The following is a 22,612-nucleotide window of genomic DNA, read 5'->3' as shown; positions in this document are numbered from 1 at the left end:
AGTTTGAAATGCAAAATGGCAATGCAATATGTAAAATGGCATTTTCCCATACATATGTGCAATATTTAGTGCAAAATGAAAATTCAATTATATAATTTACATTTGCCATTTCCTACACTAGTTTTAATATGCAAAATAAAATCATATTTTAATGCTTTATAAGTTGCAAAATGAAAATGTATTACACAAATTGATTAGATATGTTTAATATGTCCAAGCCAAGACTGTAGTAAAATTATCATTTAATTGCTGTTTTTCCTAAATGCATTTAGACTTCGGGGTTAGGACACTTGGGATTGCATTTCCATCATAATACCGCATGATAATTGTAGAAAAATGCAGTGAGAATTTGAGGATGCATTCTGAGCCAAAGGTGTAGCAAAATGGTGATTTAAATGTCTTATTTTTCTTAAATGCATTGACGCTTACATATAAGATGTTTCAATTGCATTTTCATTTAATACCTCGCTATGAATTTAAAGTCAATGTGGATTTGAAATGCATTTGAAAATGCAACACGCCCCTGACCTGTCAATCGTTAGGTGGGGCTCAGCAACAGGACGCACAATAGGTCAATATTCACCGTCAACCAAACGCTTTCCACATTGACTTATTCATTGCGGGTTATTAAATGAAAATGTTATTGAAATGTCTTATATGTAAGTGTCAATGCATTTAAGAAAAATAAAAGACATTTAAATCAGCATTTTGCTACCCTTTTGCTGCACCTTTGGCTCAGAATGCATCCTCAAATTCTCACTGCATTTTGCTACAATTATCATGCGGTATTATGATGGAAATAAAATCCCAAGTGTCCTACCCCTAAGTCTAAATGCATTTAGGAAAAACAGCATTTAAATAATTTTGCTACAGTTTTTGCTTGGACATGTTAAACATGTAATTTTTGTTTTAATTAACTCAATATTGTGAATAATTAACTTATAAAGTGTTAAAATATGTGTTTAATTTGCATATTAAAACTAGTGTAGAAAATGGCAAATGTAAATTATATAAAATTTGGACACATGTATGGCAAAATGTAAATAAAAATACAGAACTACATTGCCATTTTATGTATTGCAATGCATTGTCATTTTGCATATTTCAAATAGAATTTTGCTACCCATATGCTTCCCTTTTTTTTTTACCTTTAGGGATGTTCAATACTGACAAAAATTAGTAATTGAGTCGTTTATTCAGTTGACTTTGTTATTGAAGTTCTTTGTGTAGGAAAGATTTAATCAATGTTTGGAGTGGCTTTCTGAATTTACAATGTGTTTATAATTTCTTATTTTTTTGTTATTGGTGATTCCAGATTGCTGTCATTTCAAGAACTTATCATTTCCTCCCCCATTGTGGCTGAGCTAGACAATCTCTTCATTTTATTTTAAACATAAAACATCCAGAGGAGATGGCACCTACCTTGGAATTCACACAAATGTAAGGAACCCATGTAATGAAACTGTGTATAAAGCATTTTGTGTTGCTGTTTAGTTGAAAATAATCAAAGGGGTTAGTTCACTCAAAAATGTTTTATTATTGCACATTAATTACTCACCCTCATGTCGTTCCAAACCCATAAGACCTTCGTTCATCTTTGCAACACAAATTATGATATTTTTTAAGTCTGAGAGCTTTCTGACTCTCCATAGACAGCAAGGGTCCTTACATGGTCAAGGCACAGAAACGTAGTATAAGGACATCGTTAAAACAGTCCATCTGCCATCAGTGGTTCAATCTGAACTTCATGAAGTGATGAGAATACTTTTTTTACGCAAAGAAAATAAAAAAAACTAAGTCGTTATTTAACAAAAACAGCGTATCCATGTGGTGCGGCTGACACAGAACAGCGTACGCAGTTTGCGTTCAGCGGGTATTCTCCAAAATGGCGCTACTGTGGTGCAGATGCGACGAATTGTTGAATAAAGTCGTTATTTTTATTTTCTTTGTGTACAAAAAGTATTCTCATCACTTCATAAAGTTCAGATTGAACCACTGATGGCAGATGGACTATTTTGACGATACTTTTCTGGACCAAAATATCTTAAATTGTGTTCTGAAGACGAACAAAGCTTTTACGGGTTTGGAACGACATGGCAGAAAGTGATTAATGACAGAATTTTCATTTTGGGGTGGAGTAACCCTTTAAGTATATCATAAAACATTGTTGACAAGATCACATGACGGATACAATTGGAGACCACTGGAAATGCAAGTTTAGCATTTTATAAACAATGTTTGAACTGGAACTTGATGATTCAATCTCAACCTGTTCTGCACGTTACTCTATACTTCACTTTCTATTCATTTAATTTCTTGTCATTTCCAGTCTTCCTGTGAAGAAATCCTGAACGAGGGTCGACGGTTCAGATGAAGGGAACCTATGCTTTCAAGACTCCTTTATGAACAACTTCGAGAATCCATGTACAATTTGAGCTTTTTTCAGATCTCAACATGGAACTTGGACTGAACATGCAGCAAAAGGAAGTAGTTTCCCCAAGCTGGCACATGGCAAGAGATACTAAAAGCACACAAACACTTGGAGCCCTGCTCGTAATTTAGATTGTATAGTTCTCTTAGTTTCACATTGAAATGTTAGGCATGAGTGCATGAATCATTGGTTCTTTATTTTCAAATGATGTACAAGAGTTTTTTTTTTTTTTTTTTTGCAGTACCATGTCAATTGTAGATGACAGAATTCACATTTTTGATGTGAACTGTCCTTTTAAATAACATTTCACTTGACTATTGACTAGAAGTCTGTAGCAATTTTTATTAATGACAGCCCTGGCTTTGTATTAATTTTTTCCCATGTATCTGAAAATGTTTTGAATCTTGACTGTTTCACAGTGAAGTTTATCTTTGTGACCACTATTTGGTGCAACACCAATATTGTACAAGTAGCTGCTCATGTTTTCTTTTTTCTGCCTGGTGCTGTTTAAAACTAAAACACATTGTTAAATTAATTGATGTAGTAATATTTTTGTCTTCACCTGTTAAAGGCAAATAAAAGCTACTGAAGGCACTTTTAAGAATGTTTACATGAGGTAAAAATAAACCATGTTCAATTTGTATATATTGTGCTGGATTTATTTGCTACTAAAGATAATTTTTTAGAAATTTATGCAAAACGGATTGTCCGTTTATGGTACAGAAGAAAATGTAAATCTACAGAATTTTCCTTTTTAATGTTGAAGGAAATGTCCGTAAATTTAACAGAAAATGTCCTGGTAAGTTTCTGCCAGTACATTATCTGTTTTTTTACGGAATTTTTTTTTACAGTGTAGAGGAGATCTGCATGGAGGAATGGGCCAAAATACCAGCAACAGTGTGTGAAGACTTACAGAAAACGTTTGACCTCTGTCATTGACAACAAAGTGTATATAACAAAGTATTGAGATGAAATTTTGTTATTGACCAAATACTTATTTTCCACCATAATTTGCAAATAAATTCTTTAAAAATCCTACAATGTGATTTTTTTTTTTTCTCATTTTGTCTCTCATAGTTGAGGTATACCTATGATGAAAATTACAGGCCTCTCTCATCTTTTTAAGTGGGAGAACTTGCACAATTGATGGCTGACTAAATACTTTTTTGCCCCACTGTGTATATTCCCCCCCCCCCCCTTGAACCTTTATCCCTCCTGCTTCACCCACGAGAACAGGAAGAAACAGCATGTAGTTGCCTTTGAATATTTAGTGTACATACAAAAGAAAAAATGTCAGGATGCATCAAAGAGTTCAGTCTTTTTATGACCCGATAAATAAAAGCAATACTTTTACTAGTGGGATATTGTAAAGGAGTGAGTTGTTTTGGAAGTAACCAAAGAAATAAAGGTGGACAGTTTTTTTTTTTTTGTTCATGAAGCCAGAGCTGGACTGAAAAAAAATCAAGTGATGATGAAAGAACCTACCATGACCGTGAGAGATACTTCAAACTAAAGCAATACGTTATATTAAAGAAAGCTTGAAAAAAAAACATTTACATTGCACAAAAAATACATTTCTATAAAATATTTTGGTAACACTTTAGAATAGGTAACACTTGTTAACTGTTAACTATTAACTACGACTTTTCCCTCAATAAATTCTTAATTTGCTGCTTATTAATAGTTAGTAAGGTAGTTGTTAAATTTAGGTATTGGGTAGGATTCCCAATACCTAAATTCTCAAAGGAATTCCACTTTTGTAAGTGAAGAAGCCTGTAAATAAGGGTTTTCATATACTTGTTGATAAAGATATGTAGGATGACATTTTGAGATCAGATCTTGTGACAAATTCCCCATGTGAGAAATGCCCACAAGTTTATTTTTAAGTGCCATTGGCTGAAATGGCAGGTGGTTTCTTGTTTGGTTGTTTGCACACTTCTGAATAAATTGTATGGTCTGTTTCAGATGTTTCGATTGTTGGTTTTTGGTATTGTCCTACTGTGCAGTAGGTTGTATTGGGTCGTTTATCTCCTATTTCTTCTTGTGTCTGGGCTTGAACCTAATGAAATACATATAGAAGTAGTATTTTAAAAATGCATTCCTGAACACTTATGTTTGGCTGAACAAGTATAAACTAAACAATTTAATAAAACATTCATGAACCTACTGTATATACAACAAGCATTTTATAAAATCATAGCCTGTTAACTGTTAACTAGATTTTTCTCACCCGGTCTGAGATATCATATGCATGGCTGTCACTGTTGAGTTTCTGCATTTCTTGAGCCTAAAATGTTTAAGCAAAAAAACTCAATTTACTGTATAATGTTCTGTCAAGGAGTAATAGCTAGTATGTGCATACACTTTATTTATTTATTTATTTTTTTAAACAAAGGCCTCACGAACAAGCTGTGCATGATGAATTATTACACATCTGCTGCATTTATAAAAAAAATGACTGTTTACTGAAGTCATTTTTATTTACTACTTTGTTTTTGTAATTGAATTTAATGCTACATTGTACTACATATTTTCTAGGCTAATTGTTTTCACTGTGAGCCTGCACGACTCTTATTACATTAATGACAAACAAATTGTTTGTCTTTGCTGGTGACAAAAAGTACATTTTAATCAGTTAAAATAATTGGTTTTATTTGCAGAATGATTTATTCAGGATTGGTCGTATCAATGTTTTCTTGAGAAGGTTTAATTATTAAATAAGCAGCAGTCATCTCTTTTGTTTATAACCGAAATGTGTCTAAATGTTTTCTGCTATGCAAAGTAAAATATTGCCTTCACTTAAATAATGTAGTTTTGCCTCTTGTTTAGGTGATATGTGGTGATGATCATATCAGCAGATATATGTTTTGAAAATTTTGGGAGCCACTGATTTGTGTAGATTAATATTTTTGATGTCTAACATAGAACTATACCACATGACAACGTATCAATGATGTCTGCGAGCTTAATGATGAACAGGAATTTGAAGCTTACCTCAACTTGAGCATAGACTGTACTACCCCCTACTACCTCCTCCTGGGCACCTATGAGGTTTAGAATATACAGCAATATATCAACATCAAGACTTATCAAATAATAAAGATTAAATTCATATATGCATCTAAAAAACCGACATGGTATTTTATTCAATTAAATTTAGTATGTGATTTAGTAAGAACAGAGGATTTTTTTTAATATATTGGCTGTTAATTCCAAACTGCTCTAAACTGAGTTTCTTTAGTATTATGTAGTGGAACTTCTGCATCTGAAGGTTTCCTCATGTACTCAGTTGAAAATAGAAGGTGTAGTATAAACCATTTCAGTGAGAAATGAAGATAATTACGTTAGTAGTAATCTTTTGTGTTGCATTTGTTTTGCTTTTACTACTTATTCTCAATATTCTTGAATGATTGTTCATTCCTTCTTTTTTTGGCGCCAGCAAAGAACAAATATTTCTGTCCTCATCAAACAGACATTTAAACCTGAACAGGTTGGGTTGTGTCGAGGTGAATATTGAATCTAAAAATTAAGGTCTAATCTGTAAAAACTAGAATGTACTGTATTTTAAGATGAATAGTGTTCTTAAAGATCTTTATTGTTGGCTACTAACTGGTTAGTACTAAGCAGGTTTAAATGATCTGATCAGAGGATATTTACTAGAGACAAGAATTATTAAAAGTGGAAGAACACAGTTTTCTACAGTATTACAATTGACTAAAACCGAAGAAATAGCACCATCATTCTTTTTTAATTACTTTACAAAAGCAGTAAAGTACTTAATTGATCAAATTGATGAACAGAGAACAGTTTTTAAAAGAGAATGTATTTGAGCCAACATGGACATACCTTTTTTATACTTGTGGCACAGAATGATTGAAACGCATATCAAAATGCACACCCCCACCGAACCAACTGCTATCCACAGGAGAAGTGAATCACTCTGGATACTCATGTTATCTGGAAAATTAGATGTCAAGTCAATTCAAGTCACCTTTATTTATATAGCGCTTTTAACAATACAGATTGTGTCAAAGCACTTAACAGTATCAAATTGGAGGATAGAGTGTCAGTAATGTACAGTATAATGATAAGATTAAACACTCAATTTTCAGTTAAAGGCATTTCATTATTAAATTCAGAGATGTCATTGTCTAGCTCAGTTTAGTTTATCTGTAACTAGTACCTGTGCAATCAAATTGATGATAATGTTGATTATAGATGTGTATATAATTAAGAACTACAGTTGACAGCTCAGGTTTTCTGAGTTCACTTTACTTTTCAGCAGTTAGACTAGACTTGGTAAACCAAAATGAGATATTTGATTTGAGAGTTAATGTGCATTGTTTGTGTGTGTGTGTGGGCAGATACTTTTATTACGATCACAGAGCTGTGTAATATTTATTCTGTCTTGTTCCCAGCTGACAGGGTTGCTATGGTTACAGATGATGGATTCCTCACTGCAGTCCAGGATGAGAGTGTTGATCTGTGATGTCACTTCCTCTTTAGAGCATCTGTTGTTCTGATAGCTGGAGTTAATCATGAGCTCATGAGCTCTGCATGTGAAGTTCACAGTACAGGAGTCACTGCTGGACCAGTTTGAGTTTACAGTCAGGACAGGAGCCTCTACAGCATCTGAAAGAATATATTCCACAAAGATACATCAGATTAGTTGATCAACTGTGTTTAAAATAACAAATAATACATCCTCAAACTTTGTCCTATTCAGAGTTTTTGTTTATATTCATTTGTTTGTGCATTAAGAAGTTGCCTGTAGTCTCGGTGTTTGATTAATCACAGCAGTGCTTTTGCCTTTAATACGATAGGGGCTAGACTACTACCAAAACTTTATTTTAACACATATAATTTCTTTACATTATCTGTGTGTAAAGCATGATTGGAACATTGGGTTAATTTCACCACTTGTACTATAATACTGCAGTAAATACATCAACATAAGTAAGTCTTATGAGCTGAACACACAAAGCAAAATCACACCCACCTATAACAGATACTCTGTATGTGACACAATCTTTGTTTATTAATCCACTTATTCTTGCTCTGTAGAGTCCATTGTCTGTCTTCTGCATGTTCTTCAGTGTCAGAGAGAAGGTTTTATCATTGAAATCCACTCTGTCCTTGTATGAATTGTGAGGTGTAACTCTTTTGGAATCACTGTTATATCTAACTATACTCTCTGATTTATTATCCATCCAGGAAAAAAGATCAAACTCTGGTAGTTGTTGTGTCTGTATATGCAGTTGAATAGAAGCTCCTGTCTGCACGAACACAGAGATCTCAGCACTGAACCCTGCGGAGAGAGAAAGATATTTGTTTTGTGAGTAAATACACATTTTCATTGTCAAAGAACTTTATATAAACACAAATTTCTAAATAAGTACAAAATCTGTAATTTTCTCTCATTGTTTTGATGTAGTTAAACACCCTCAGATGCAGCAAAAAAACATCTGGGTCATGTTTGCATTTTCTTCTGTCAAACAAAAAAATTAAAAATCCAATAAGGAGCACAAACACAAATGACAGCTATCAGTAATTCAGTCATTAGTGTCAGGTAATTGCTTATTTTAGTTTAAACAATAATCTATAATAATCCATTGTTGTGACTGTGTTTTGGTCAGCTCTATTGTTGGCTTTATAGAGCTGACCGCCTAAGGTCTGTTTCAGATCAGTTTCAGATCATATCAGATGTCCGTTTATTGGAAACTACAGTCCACCCAACATATGGTAAGAAGTTGTAAAATTAGCTGTTAAAATAAAATGGTTCTACTGATTACAATCAATTATGATAATATAAGTTAATGCTGTATCACTGATATGATGAGACTATTCACATTTCTTATTTACAAGATACACTGAGATATGTCTCAGTAAGCAGCTATGCTGTAAATACATGCTTTATGATATTACTTTAATGGTGGGTTTTGCGATCAGAACTGCCAAAAAGTTTGATTGACCATCACACATTTACACAAAACTCACCACACCTATGATTTATGATGACATTTGTTTTATTCTGCTTGCAACGGAGGTGAAAATAAAAGGTATGAGAAACTAGGAAAAGGTAATCTCAGTACTCTTACAAAAATACTAACAGATATTAGCACTGGCGCAGTCTTTATAAAACTAGAAAGTAAAAATCAAGATTTTAAACAACTGTTTTAGTAACTTAAAAATGATTAATTTCAAAATAACTTAAAAGACTACAGTGTGTATGTATATGTTTCTTTCAGAACATTTTTACAAATTAACAACTGAGAATCATCAAAAACTGAGAGTAGACTAAATTATTGTATAAAGTAGGATCCTATAGAGAATAGCTCAGTTATATCTGAACCATGCTTTTGGTGGTCCTCACTGTCACAATAACCATTAATAATCATTCAGTTGTATAATAAACACATTTGTTTTTACCTGTTTTGGAGGTCAGAAGAAAAAGAAGTAATAAGAGTAGGTGATTTGCTGACATTCTCCTAAATTAAAAACTTAAAAAGAAACAGAACTCAAAATGACTGCCGTCGCATTGACTTCCTAGTAGATACGGAAGTTCAGTGCCACATTGATGAGAATTTTTTTTTCCCCCTGCTGAACCTTAGAGGTTCTGGGCTTTAATCAGAAATAAAACAAAAGATCAATAAACCTAAAAAGACAAAATAATGGAAACTCAAGTGTAGAAACACTTTTCAATAAACATCTCTCTTATCATATCTCATTATTAATGTGTCTGTGTTTGCATGTACTGTTTAGATTAACTTTTACACAACTTTTAAAGAAAGACAGTTTTGCATACAACAACTTCACACTTCAACTTTTCACCACATCCTTCTTTTCTCACAGCAACAGCGCTGGAATAAAACACTTTCTGACACTTTTTGCACTCTGCACATTTTGACACTGATCGCAAATTACAAAAGGCTACAAAGAGGAACCTCTGTTGCTTGGAAACAGTGAGATGGCGGAAACATGAGTATTAAAAAAAAAAGAACCAAACTTTCCGGTGCTCAGTCGAGTCACTTCCTACTCCTACTCAGCAGTATGTGTGAGTTTACTACTTCACTAATGAAACAAAAGTTGATCAGAATGAATGAAGGATGACAAATGGGAATATCCTCATAACCTTATTTAGACGAAAACAGAAAACACTCTGGAAACTAAACATGTTATCATCATATACAGTGGTGTGAAAAAAGTGTTGGCCCCCTTCCTTATTTTTAAATTATTTGCATATTTGTCACACTTAAAAGATTCAGATCATCAAACAAATTTTAATATTACACAAAGATAATGCAAGTAAATACAAAATGCAGTTTTTAAATGATGATTTCATTTATTAAGGGAAAAAAGCTACCTGGCCCTACGTGAAAAATGTATTGCCTCCTCCTATTATATCGTGAAAGAACTGTGATTAACCACATTATTTTAGAAAGCTGAGTTAAATTTCACTAGCCAAACCCAGGCCTGATTACTGCCAGACCTGTTGAATCAAGAAATCACTTAAATAGAACCTGTCTGACAAAGTGAAGCATGTTTAAAGAGCAACACATCATTCAGCGATCTTAAGATATTCATAAACAGATGAGAAACAAAATAGTTGACATGTATCAGTCTGGAAAGGGTTATAAAGCCATTTCTAAGGCTTTGGGACTCCAGCAAACCATGGTCAGAGCCATTATCCACAAATGGAAAAAACTTGGAACAGTGGTGAACTTTCCCAGGAGTGGCCGGCCTCCCAAAATTACTCCAAGAGCACAAAGACGACTCATCCAGGAGATCATAAAAGAACCCAGAACAACATCTAAAGAACTGCAGGCCTCACTTGCCTCAATTAAGGTCAGTGTTCATGATTCAACAATAAGAAAGAGACTGGACAAAAACAGCATCCATGGGAGAGTTCCAAGGCAAAAGCCATTGCTGACCAAAAAGAACACAAAGGCTCGTCTCACATTTGCCAAAAAATATATTGATTATCCCCAAGACTTTTGGGAAAATTTTCTGTGGACTGATGCGACAAAAGTTTAACTTTTTGGAAGGTGTGTGTCCCGTTACATCTGGCGTAAAACAGCACAGCATTTCATAAAAAGAACATCATACCTACAGTCAAACATGGTGGTGGTAGTGTGATGGTCTGGGGCTGCTTTGCAGCTTCAGAACCTGGATGACTTGCCATAATCGATGGAACCATGAATTCTGCACTCTATCAGAAAATCCTGAAGGAGAATGTCCAGCCATCAGTTTGTGAATTAAAGCTGAAGTGAACTTGGGTTCTGCAGCAGGACAATGATCCAAAACACATCAGCAAGTCCACCTCTGAATGGCTGAAGAAAAACAAAATGAAGACTTTGGAGTGGCCTGAATCCTATTGAGATGCTGTGGCATGACCTTAAAAATGCGGTTCATGCTCGAAAACCCTCCAATGTGGCTGAATTAAAACAATTCTGCAAAGATGAGTGGGCCAAAATTCCTCCACAGCACTGTAACAGACTCATTGCAAGTTATCGCAAACGCTTGATTGCAGTTTTTGCTGCTAAGGGTGGCCCAACCAGTTATTAGGTTTAGGGGGCAAGCACTTTTCCACATAGGGCCATGTGGGTTTGGATTTTGTTTTCCCTTCATAATAAAAACTTCATTTAAAAACTGCATGTTGTGTTTACTTGTGTTATCGTTGATTAATATTTAAATTTGTTTGATGATCTGAAACATTAAAGTGTGACAAACATGCAAAAAAATAAAAAATCAGGAAGGGGGCCAACACTTTTTCACACCACTGTACCTGCATACCACACAAAATAAAACAATGTCAGACCAAATGACATCTACAAACAAAAGATGCTTGTTCTTTTCTCAGAACTAACTTCACTTTTTTGGGCTTTTTAAAAAACCTTTTAATTAGTGGTTGGGTGTCAGTCAGCTGCTCTCACTTTTGTTAACGTTTTCACAACCACATGTGCCACAACACAGAGGGGTCATGCCCATTCAAAGTGAGGGGGAACTTTGTCCCTCAAATTTTTGAGCCAAGTGGATTTTGAATGCAGCTTCCAAAAGACAAAAAATAGCCAATTAATATTTTCTATATTTAATACAATCACACTGGTGTGATTCAGTGGCGGTTCTACATTGAATTACTCCCTGGGCGAGACCCCTCTGAGCGCCCATTCCCCCATCCGAGAAAAAAAAAAGATAGTTTTTGCACAAACAGTTTTACAGTTTTGTAAGACAAGCTTATATTTCTCAATTCCACAAATCCTTCAACATGAAAAACACAATTCTGCACAAAACAGTATAAGTTATCAGAACTTAAATAAATATACTCTATATACATAATAAACACTCTGTGTTTATTTGGCACTCGACAATCAACAGATTTCCCATCCCCCAACACTCACTCACGACCAGAAGTCAAGACTAAACCACAAAGTGAAAATAGCAGTATTCTTTAGTGATATGTTATTTACACAGTGCAAATAGCTTTAGATTCTATTTATTCTATGTTAAAATAAAATAAAAACATTATTAGAGAAAAACATTACTTATTGCTAAAATAGTGGTAATTATCTGCACTTCTGCATTATAATACATTATAAAATAGTATGCAATAACTTATTGAGTGTAATTTTTTTTTTTAATTTCTAATTATTAAATGGATGCCACCTTATTGGGACAAAAGCCCTCTCTACACCTACCCTAACCCTACCCGATACTTTATGTTCAACGTTTTGATTATTTCCTTCATTTTTATTAAAAAATAAATGCTTTTCTGATGTGATTTGAAATTTAAAAAGGGAGAAAAAAAGTTCGCCAAAAGGCAGATTCGAACCCCTGTCGATCGTGTCAAAAGAAGTGTATTGCAAACTTTACCATCCGCACCACTAAATCTGACAACTAATAACCGTCTTTTGCATATTTGACTATCCCAATCATACATTTGTGGGTGGAGTTAATGTAAATAGCCTCTGCCAGCAACATAGCTATTTACACTTAAATAGACACTCCGATTTATTTATTTTTTTAATATATATTCCCAACAATTAAACAGTTGCCCACATAAAAAAACAGGGGGTGCTACAGCACCCTCAGCACTCCCACTTCCCGCGCCCCTGGGTGTGACTGACTTTAGCCCACTTGTCCCACTAATTTGAGAGAGGTGAACTGTCCCCCGCGGCCGCACCCCCTTCCCTTTTCCACTTCTCACACAGCTTCTGTGCTCGGTACCTTCTCAACAAGCAGGGGCGCCAATTTGCCAATTCCCCGCACAGTTATATGATAGATAATATGATAGATAATAGAAAACCGCTTAGCGGCGCAGATGATTTTTTTTTTTCCAAGTGCTTGTGCCGCCCCCCACGTGTCATGAAAAAATGCCGCCCCGGGCGGCTGCCCCGTTCGCCCATGCCTAAAACCGCCACTGGTGTGATTAGATCGTTCAGTGCATCATATCATCAGCTGCTAAATTCAAATCTGTTTGCTGGCTGGCACTGAGCCAGATACAGATGCGTTTTTACAGCACTGCGCATTATAACCAATCACACACGATGCTGTTGAGTTTATGAATGCAATGACCAATCATAGCTGTTCAGATGAGTCATCGCTAAAATGATGGTGTTTTCTTCACTTGCTCGCTGACTGAATACCTCTTTCTGGCGAATTCTCTCGTCAGAAACAACAAAGTGCAAATGTGTGTAGGAATCTGTAATATATTAATATCGTAGGGTAAACAGCTTCAGTGATTTTAATGGGAGTTTTTGAGAGTGCTTAGACTGTGAGTGAAAATGTTCTTTGATAATGTAAATGTTCTTTGCTCTTTCTGTGCAATGAAAGTGTTATGATTAGCCTAATTTGCAATGTTTTTATTCACATTAACTTTCAATGTTAAATTCACATTAAATATAAAGTCAGTCGTATTAAAAATATGTTATGGCATGACACCCATAAACAGACAGGTTTAAAGATACGTGTGTGAATTTGCACGTTATAATGTAAGCATCATTAATGACCCCCTGTGTTTAATAAAAAAATAAATAAAAAAAGATTGATTAGTGAAATTAAGGAATGATTTAATAAAACATGAGAATGATTAGTCTCTCTAATTGGCCTGTTTAGCTAAGCCCTCAAAACACTTCTTATTTACTGGTACAGTATTGCATGATTTGTATATTATATTTAATAGTTTACACTTTGCAAAAACGTTTGCAGTTATTTTTTAATATTACATTCTTAAGGACTCTACGCTTACATTTCTTTTCAGGGGCACTAGTGGAATTTTCAGACTCAGTGTGCAATGACCTTGAGGGTGGCGCTCTAATGTTGTTTGACGGGCTCTAACTACACAAGTAGATGTTATAGTACAATGCATAACTTAATATAATATTAATTGTGTTTGAATATTGATTTAGAATGTTATGAGTTTAGAAAAATTCAGGAGACGAAAAACAAAAAGCCACTTAGATTCTCAGAATCAACTTCTTTCTTGCAGAAACAGACCACTAATGACAAACTTTATCAATAGACAAAAGTGATGCAGAGATGCTTTTCAAGCTTGCAGTATTTCTGGATATGAAAGATAAGACAAAAAACTTTCCCAGTGTTTACTCACTTTCAGTCAGGTGTTTACTTTCTCTCATTTATTTTCTGTTTCTTCATCTGTGAGTGTATTTGCAGGTCAGAGTGGATACAGTATGTACTTAGATTAACAGTGCAGAGCTCATTAACCTTCTTTGTGTCAGTCTTCCAGCTCACTGGGTGTAGAAATCAGAGGATGCCGCTTCTTCTTGAGAACTATCATAGATGGAACTGGTGATAATGCTACTTCCATTACATGTAAAGTTACAGGGGTCAGGACTGGACGAGTTTGGGTTTACGGTCGGGACTAGAGCTTCCACTGCATCTGAAACACTCATGTATTAAAACGTTTAAGGTCACACACACACACAGACTGAGTAAACTGAACATTAAGAATTAAAAATTAAATTTCAAAAAGAATAAAACTGCCCTTCACTTTAGTGATTGTCACCAAAATAAATCATTAATTAAATATTTATCATTGTAAAATTACTATATTTTGTTCCTTTGTTGTATGTAAGAAGAACAAATGACAGGAGCAGCCTAAATGTTATCAGAGCAAAACATGCAAACAAACAATGATTCTGTGCATGTAACAATGAAGGAAGTTAAATATGTGTAAGTAATGTGACGTCAGCCTCATAAGCACAGAAGAATCTCTGTATAGTTTCCACTTAGCTTTAGAGCCAGTTCAAACGAAAAATCATGACTGTGAAATGGCAGACATAGTGAGGTTGTATGATGCTATTTTGGGCATTGGTTTGCACTGTTGTCTAAAACATGGCTCCTTACTGAAATCTGACTTCCTGATTTCAGTTCCTGACTCATGACTGGTCCCCTGTAAGTTGTTAAACCTCTTTTAGTTTGTACATTAAGTCATCATTTATGATTGGTCATATTACATTTATTTGTTCCCTTATTTTAATTAAATCAAAACAGGGGAACAAATTAACATTATAAAAGCAAGGGTACAAATTAATTAGTGTGTACAAATTTTAAATCTGTGGCCATGATTATCTAAAATGAAGGAAATGAATTTCAAAAACAAGGGAACAAATTCTTACTTTGTGGGAATTAATTCTTAATTTGTGGATAAATGTATTTTTGTCTGCATGATGTGCGGGTCTCTGTAAGCTTCATCAGTGTTTTCTCAGGTAAAGACTAAACCAAGACTAAGCCAAGAATCAACAAAAGCATAATTTAAATACGATTTAAAATGTCGCCATCTAGTGGTTTTCAGTCAAAATGGACTGAAAAGACTTGTAATTTGGCAACTCTGTAAGTAATGCTTGCGGTATAAGTCATGTTTGTACTGGATATGTTTGAATTCAAATGCATATACTTGTTAAATATAACATGAGAGGTGAGGTCAATATTATACCCATTTGCTTTACCATTTACAGATGGTTATATGTTCTGTGTAACAATATAAAATTCAGAATTCACACAAAAAATATTAAGACAGTTTGAATGTGGATGTTTGAATATATATTAAACCAATGCTAGAGAATACAACAACTTTGGCTGATTATCAGAACAGCATACCTTTTTTTAAACATATGGCTGAAAATGGTACGAGTCTGTAACATGTTGGAGACTACTGCAAAGGAACTACAAACATGACACGAGAAACAGGAAGCAAGAACAGAATGGGGCAAAATGCAATTTAAAAGTAAATATAAAGTACAGCGGTAAAGTAAAGCACAAGAAATACAAAACATGAGGCATGTAACAAAGGATGCCATTTTGAGATCAAGCCTTGTGACAACTTCCCCACGTGTGACAAATAGCCAGTTTCATTTTATGTGTCATCGGGTGAAATAGCAGATGGTTTCTTGTTGGGTAGTTTGTACACCGCTGAATAAACTGTATGGTCTATTTCAGGGGGGATTGTAGGTTTTTGGTGTTGTCCTAATGTGCAGTAGACTGTGATGGGTCAATTATCTCCCATTTTCTCTCGTGTCTGGTCTTCAGCCTAATGAAATGCATAGAGAAAGTGTTTTTTTTGTTTTTTTAATCCCTCACTGAAAAAAAAAAAAAAAAAAAATTCTGAGTTGTAAATATAGATTATTGGAGTACGTTTTACCAAAAAAAAAAAAAAAACTATTTCCTTTTTTCTACTTCAGATTTTCATGTTTAATTCAGTGTGTTACTTGCCGTTCCTTTTTAATTGTGAAATTGAGAAAGAACAAGGAAATCAAGCATGAAAACAAAAGTACAAAAACACTGCACAGTTACCCAGGTACATCAACAGTTTCATCCACAGATGCAACACACAATGAATATATAATAATATGTCCTGGGACACAACAAATGTGTCTAAATGCTTTCTACTACACTCTTTCTTTACTGACGTCTATAGTTTCATCCTTTAACATCGACACAAGGTTTTTTGAAGAAAAGGGTTCTTTAGATTAATAATTTGTTCATCACACTGAGAAAAAAAAAGGTTCTTTTAAGAATAATGTGCTTATGCCTTTTGTTTAGATTATATGTTTAGATTTGATATACTGTTAAAGATAACATGCAGATATATGTTTGAATAGGCTGGGAACCACCAATTTTTAGATGGAAGCTTTGTGTGACTGAAATCAAAATATTAATACATACAAATAAACAATTATTACAGAAATGGATGTATATGATATATCCTCCCAAAATTATTCTGATGTTTAACATGATTAAAAAGAACTACACAGCATGAGAGCATAACCATGGTGTCTGCAAGGGTTACTCCACCCCAAAATGAACATTTTGTCATTAATCACTCACCCCCCTGTCGTTCCAAACCCGTAAAAGCTTCATTCATCTTCGGAACATAAAATGGATACAAAAAGTATTCTTGTTTCTTCATAATGTTCAGATTGAACCACTGATGGCAGATGGACTAATTTGACGATGACTTTCATACTTTTCTGTGCCTTGACAGTGTTAATTACTCGGCAGCCAATGAGACAGACACAAACCCCCCGTTTTTCATTCAAAATATCTTAAATTGTGTTCCAAAGACAAACAAAGCTTTTATGGGTTTGGAAGGACATTGGGGTAAGTCAGAGGTCTTCAACCCTGTTCCTGGGGACCCACTATCCTGAAGAGTTTAGCTACAATCCTAATCAAACACACCTGAAGCGGCCAATCAAGCTCCTCAAGACTGCCTGAAAATTGCAGGCAGGTGTGCTGAATTCGGTTGGAAATAAACTTTTCAGGAGAGTGGGTCCCCAAGACCAGGGTTGAAGACCTCTGGGGTAAGTGATTAATGACAAAATTTTCATTTTGGGGTGGAGTAACCCTTTAATGATGAATGAATGATGATGAAGCTTACCTCAACTTGAGCATAGACTGTACTACCTTCTACTACCTCCTCCTGAGCACCTGTGAGGTTTGGAATGTACAGCAATATATCAGCATCAATAATGTTCTAATAATAATAAAAAAATAATATATTCATTTATTTATCTTATATATTAGCAGTTAATTTCAAACTGCTCTAAACTGAGTTTCTTTAGTATTATGTTGTGTTATGTTCTTTAGTAGTATGTTCTGCATCTGAGGGTTTCCTCATGTACTGTACGCAGTTGAATACAGCAGGTGTAGTGTAAACCACTGCATAAATGAAGATAAGGATTAAATTAGTCTTGGTAGTAATCCTTTGTATTGCATTTGTTCTGCTTTTACTTCTTTTGTGAATATTCTTGAATTATTTTTTGGCACCAGCAAAGAACAAATATGTTTCTGTCCTCATCGTAGTTATGTGCAAAACATTGTGACATTTAAATCTGAACAGATTGTGTTGTGTCGAGGTGAATGTGGGAACTAAAAAATAAGCACTTAACTGGAAAAAGTACAAATGTACTCTACTGTAATGTAATGCAACTGTAATGTACTATAGTTTAAGATGAGTAGTTGTTCTTAAAGATCTTTTCTAGTTGGTTACTTAGGATGCTTAAATTATCTGATCAGAAGATATTCAGTAAAGACAAGAACTAAATGTGGAACAGTATTCTACAGTATTACTGACTGAAAGAGAAAAAAAAAGCATAAATATGTTTATCATTCTTTTTTTAATTACTTTACAAAAGTAGTAAAGTACTTAATTGATCAAATTGATGAACAAGATCAGTTTTTCATAGAGAATCTATGTGAGGCAACATGGACATACCTTTTTATACTTGAATAACAGAAAGACTGAAAGACATATCAAAATGCACACTGCCACCGAACCAACAACTGGCCACAGGAGAGATGACTCAATCTGGTCATTGTTTGAATCATTCTCTGGAAAATATGACATGTCATAAAGAACTACAGTTGTCAGTTCAGATGAGCAGTTAGACTAGATTTGATTTGAATGATGTTGATTTGCATGATTGAGTGTCTCTATGTGTTACCTTTTTTAATGCAGAGTTCTTTGATGCTTATTCTGTCTTGTTTCCAGCTGACAGGGTTGCTATGGTTACAGATGATGGTTTCCTCACTGCAGTCCAGAATGAGAGTGTAGTTTTCATGTGATGTCACTTCCTCTGGAGAGCATCTGTTGTTCTGATAGGTGGAGTTAATCATGAGCTCGTGAGCTCTGCATGTGAAGTTCACAGTACAGGAGTCACTGCTGGACCAGTTTGAGTTCATAGTCAGGACAGGAGCCTCCACAGCATCTGAAACACATATTTAGTTTTTTGGTCACACTTTATATTAGGTGGCTTTAACTACTATGTACTTACATCAAAAAATAAGTACAATGTACTTATTGTGGTCATATTGTATTTCAAAACACTTTTGCTGCTATTGAGGTGGGATATGTTTAAGGTTAGTGACAGGTTTGGTGGTATGGGTAGGTTTAAGGGTGGGTTAAGGAGTAAGGGATGGGTCAGCAGTGTAATTGTAAATGTAATTACAGAAATGAATTACAGATGTAATTACATATAGGTATTTTAAAATGTACAATGTAAAAACATGTATGTACACAATAAGTGCATTGTATCAAATGATTAATTTCAGTGTAAGTACATAATAGTTAAGGCCACCTAATATAAAGTGGGACCTGTTTTTTTTAAATGTAACACAAAGATACATCCAATGATCAACTATAAAAGAAGAAACCTTGTGTTTAAAATGGAAAATAATATATTCTCACACTATTGTAGGATATCATATTCCAATAACCTAGCTGTTTATGGAATGTACATCATGACTATATGTGCGTGACTAAAACTTTGGACATAAACTAATGAAAAAAAGCAAAACAAAAACACACACATTTTTATATAATTAAAGAATTGTATCTTCTTTTTAAATACATAAATATTTTATTTTATTACAAATCCTTTATAACATTGCACAGAATGTCTTTTGGCCTGAACACGGCAAACAGAATTACACTCACCAATAACAGACACTCTGTATGTAACAATATTGTCGTCTGATTCTCCAGCTGCTATTGCTCTGTAGAGTCCACTGTCTGTCTTCTGCATGTTCTTCAGTGTTAGAGAAAAGTTTGAATCATTGAAATCCACTCTGTCCTTGTAGGAAGAGTGAAGTCTTACTCTTTTAGTTTCACTTGTATATTTAACTATAATCTCTGATTTATCATTTTTCCAGGATAAATCGTCAAAATCTGGTAGTTCTTGTGTCTGTATATGCAGTTGAACAGAATTTCCTGTTTGCACAACCACCGAGATCTCAGCACTGAACCCTGAGGAGAGAGACAGATGCCCATTTTGGAAAAATGTGTACTACAGGCCAAGTGAATTCACAAGTTTTATTATGTTATTAGCATAATAAAAATGTAATGCTATAATGCACATATCAGGAGCTATTTGTCTCTGCTTACACAAATAAACAATAGGGAGGAAAGATTCTCCTTCAGACTTATAGCATGTACTCTGTTTCAAACTGATTGTCTCACATTTTGTGTTATTAATATTAGTTTTAATGCAGACAGCATAAGAAAATAAAATAATATATGGTTGTTACATTTCTTGTTAAATACATATTATATAATATTACATATTTTAATGAACATGTGTTTTACCTGTTTTGAAGGTTAGAAGGCAAAGAAGAAATCTGAGTCTGTGATTTATTGCCATTGTCACAAATGAAAAACTTAAAAAGAAACAGAACTCGAAGTCACTGCTGTTGCATTGACTTCCTAATAGATACTGAAGTTCACTCAGAAAAAGAAACCAAATTCCCAAAACCACATACAGCAGCAAATTCTGTTACTGTCATCAAGATGCATATAAGCTAAAAAGAGGAAACTGAGGAAACTGCAAAGTTGTTTGAAAATGGTGAGATGTCCCATGAAAGAGTTTTAGCTCAGTTTGGGCTGTGATAGAAACATGAGAAGTATGGAGTCAGTTGAGACTCCAGAAAAACACTTCCTACTCCTGATCCACAGTATATGTGTGAATTTACTATTTCACTAGTAAGGCAAAAGTTGATCAGAAATGGGAATATCCTCATAACATTTGATTTAGGTGAAAACAAAAACTTTTCTGGAAACTACACAAGTGATACGGCAATATACAGTATGTAAGGATCTGCACACTTAAAGGGATAGTTCACACAAAAAATGAAAACGGTCATCATTTACTCACCCTCAAGTTGTTACAAACCTTATAAGTTTTTTTTTTCTTTCTTTCTTCTGCTGAACACACAAAAAGATATTTTAAAGTGCCCCTATTATGGATTTTTGAAAATGACCTTTCATGCAGTGTATAACACAGCCAGTGGTGTAGTCTAGTTTTTTGTAGTGAGAATACTGTGATTTTTTTCCTTCCCATTCTCATACTCACCCGTCCCAGAGCAGCCCCTCATAAGCACCACCACTAAACACTCACTAAACAGGGCTCTATACGCTTACTTTTATTTGTAGGAGCACTTGTGCTGCTAATTTAGAAAAAATAATAATAATAATTTAGGAGCACAGTGAAAAAAAATTCAGGAGCACCTTCTGCTCAATAAAAAAAATAGCCTTCCCATTACGAAGTAATATTGGACTCAAAGTGATTTACAGGGGCATTTTTTTTCTAACTTTATTTGAAGTGTTATCTTTTATGTCAAATTCAAAAGTGTATTTGTATAAGTTTTTTTCTAAATTTCTAATTAAAACAATGCAATAAGAAGAATAGGTTACCGATCAAATAAAATCAGTATTAACAAAATTAATTTGCACTACAGAGGTGGCACTGAAGAACACAAAACTGGCTTGTAGGTATTTACAGACTATTAATGAGGCTCAGAAGTGGCATGAGTGCAATTAACTTGTAACAAATTCTCTCAAACATCAGTTTAACGAAAGCCACAATAAAAATATGGGATACCATACATTGAGTTTTTGATACTGATATATTAAAGTGTCATAGTGTATACAAACAAGCAACCTCCACACATAAACAACCATTTCACCCCCTCTCCATAATATGTACACATCAGTTCCTTCAAAACAGTCCACGCAATAAGTTTGACAAAAAACCTGTGTTTCCAGCGTTGTTTGGCCGTTGCCAACAATTTTGTCCCAAGTGTTTCAATACCGGCGATGACACGATGAATCAGTCAATGAATAACCCACAGACCGTCGGTATGTAATCCAATGGCATTTCCCACAAGCATTTCGACTGCGGTCAAGCCAGCCGCACTTTTTGTGTGTGTTGCGCATGTAATCGTGCACTTACGGTACGAGTGCTGAGAGCAGTCAAAATGCATGTAAAGAAGCTATTATGCCGGCGTTTCCTTTATACCTTTCCTTATTTTAAATTTTTCATTTTTTTGTTGTAATGTTTGTAAATACATTAAATTTGTACATAAACGTTTGTATTGTACATTCATTATTATAAAACATTTATTAATGTTAATAAATGTTAACATTAATGTTTTTATTCATTCTTATTTTTTTTATTTTAATGTTTGTACACACACACACACACACACACATATACAGTATATATATATATATATATATATATATAATATATATATGTCCCATTTTTAAACACTCATAAAAAGCTTTGCTTTACAGATTTGCTCATTCTTTCAATTAGTATTTGTTCAAAGTGATCCTGACTATCAATGTATTTATTTTCAAGTCATTTTACTGTACAGTTTCAGAGAAAATTAAAGGCAAAATCACCCCAGACATTCTTGCACTTGGATTATTTCTGTATATTCAAACACTCATAAAAAGTGTTCCTTTATAGGTTAGCTCATTCGTTCAATTGATATTTATTCAGAGTGACCCTGACTACCACCGTGGTCATTTTCAAGTCATTTTACTGTTTAGTTTTGGAGAAAACTAAAAGCAAACTCACCCAAAACATCAAAATGCATCCTGGCACTTGGACTATGTCCCATTTTCAAACACTCATAAAAAGAGTTCCTTTATAGGTTAGCTCATTCTTTCAATTGATATATATTCTGAGTGACCCTGACTATCACTGTGGTCATTGTCAAGTCATTTTACTGTATAGTTTTGGAGAAAACTAAAAGCAAACTCACCCAAAACATCAAAATGCATCCTGGCACTTGGACTATGTCCCATTTTCAAACACTCATAAAAAGAGTTCCTTTATAGGTTAGCTCATTCTTTCAATTAATATTTGATCCTGACTATCAATG

The 22,612-nt window shown here is 34.2% G+C and overlaps 2 protein-coding genes across 4 annotated transcripts; both read right to left on the bottom strand.

Annotated features, from left to right (window-relative positions):
- Positions 1-3,660: 3,660 nt before the first annotated feature.
- Positions 3,661-9,018, bottom strand: LOC131522600 (natural killer cell receptor 2B4-like). The gene is made up of 7 exons (XM_058748222.1): positions 8,861-9,018; positions 7,431-7,739; positions 6,800-7,063; positions 6,278-6,388; positions 5,426-5,475; positions 4,662-4,718; positions 3,661-4,490 (listed from the first exon to the last, which is right to left on the bottom strand). Exons 1-7 carry the CDS (start codon positions 8,913-8,915, stop codon positions 4,314-4,316), a joined length of 1,023 nt encoding a protein of 340 aa, XP_058604205.1. The 5' UTR covers positions 8,916-9,018; the 3' UTR covers positions 3,661-4,313.
- Positions 9,019-15,467: 6,449 nt separating this feature from the next.
- On the bottom strand, positions 15,468-21,815 carry LOC131522650 (CD48 antigen-like). Of its 3 annotated transcripts, none has more exons than XM_058748286.1 (6): positions 20,031-21,813; positions 19,383-19,691; positions 18,391-18,654; positions 18,162-18,277; positions 17,325-17,374; positions 15,468-16,026 (listed from the first exon to the last, which is right to left on the bottom strand). In XM_058748286.1, the coding sequence occupies exons 1-5, from the start codon at positions 20,083-20,085 to the stop codon at positions 17,357-17,359; spliced, it is 762 nt and encodes a 253-aa protein (XP_058604269.1). In that variant the 5' UTR covers positions 20,086-21,813; the 3' UTR covers positions 15,468-16,026; positions 17,325-17,356. The 3 variants fall into 3 exon arrangements, with proteins under 3 accessions (XP_058604269.1, XP_058604259.1, XP_058604252.1); XM_058748276.1 differs by having other exon boundaries at positions 15,468-15,977; positions 20,031-21,811; XM_058748269.1 differs by lacking the exons at positions 15,468-16,026; positions 17,325-17,374 and having other exon boundaries at positions 17,381-18,277; positions 20,031-21,815.
- Between the last annotated feature and the right edge of the window lie 797 nt (positions 21,816-22,612).

Source organism: Onychostoma macrolepis, chromosome 02 (genome assembly GCF_012432095.1).
Source record: "Onychostoma macrolepis isolate SWU-2019 chromosome 02, ASM1243209v1, whole genome shotgun sequence".
In the NCBI taxonomy this organism is placed as follows: domain Eukaryota; kingdom Metazoa; phylum Chordata; class Actinopteri; order Cypriniformes; family Cyprinidae; genus Onychostoma; species Onychostoma macrolepis.
Note: the sequence above shows the minus strand (reverse complement) of the source record. Positions and strands in the feature narration are given on the sequence as shown.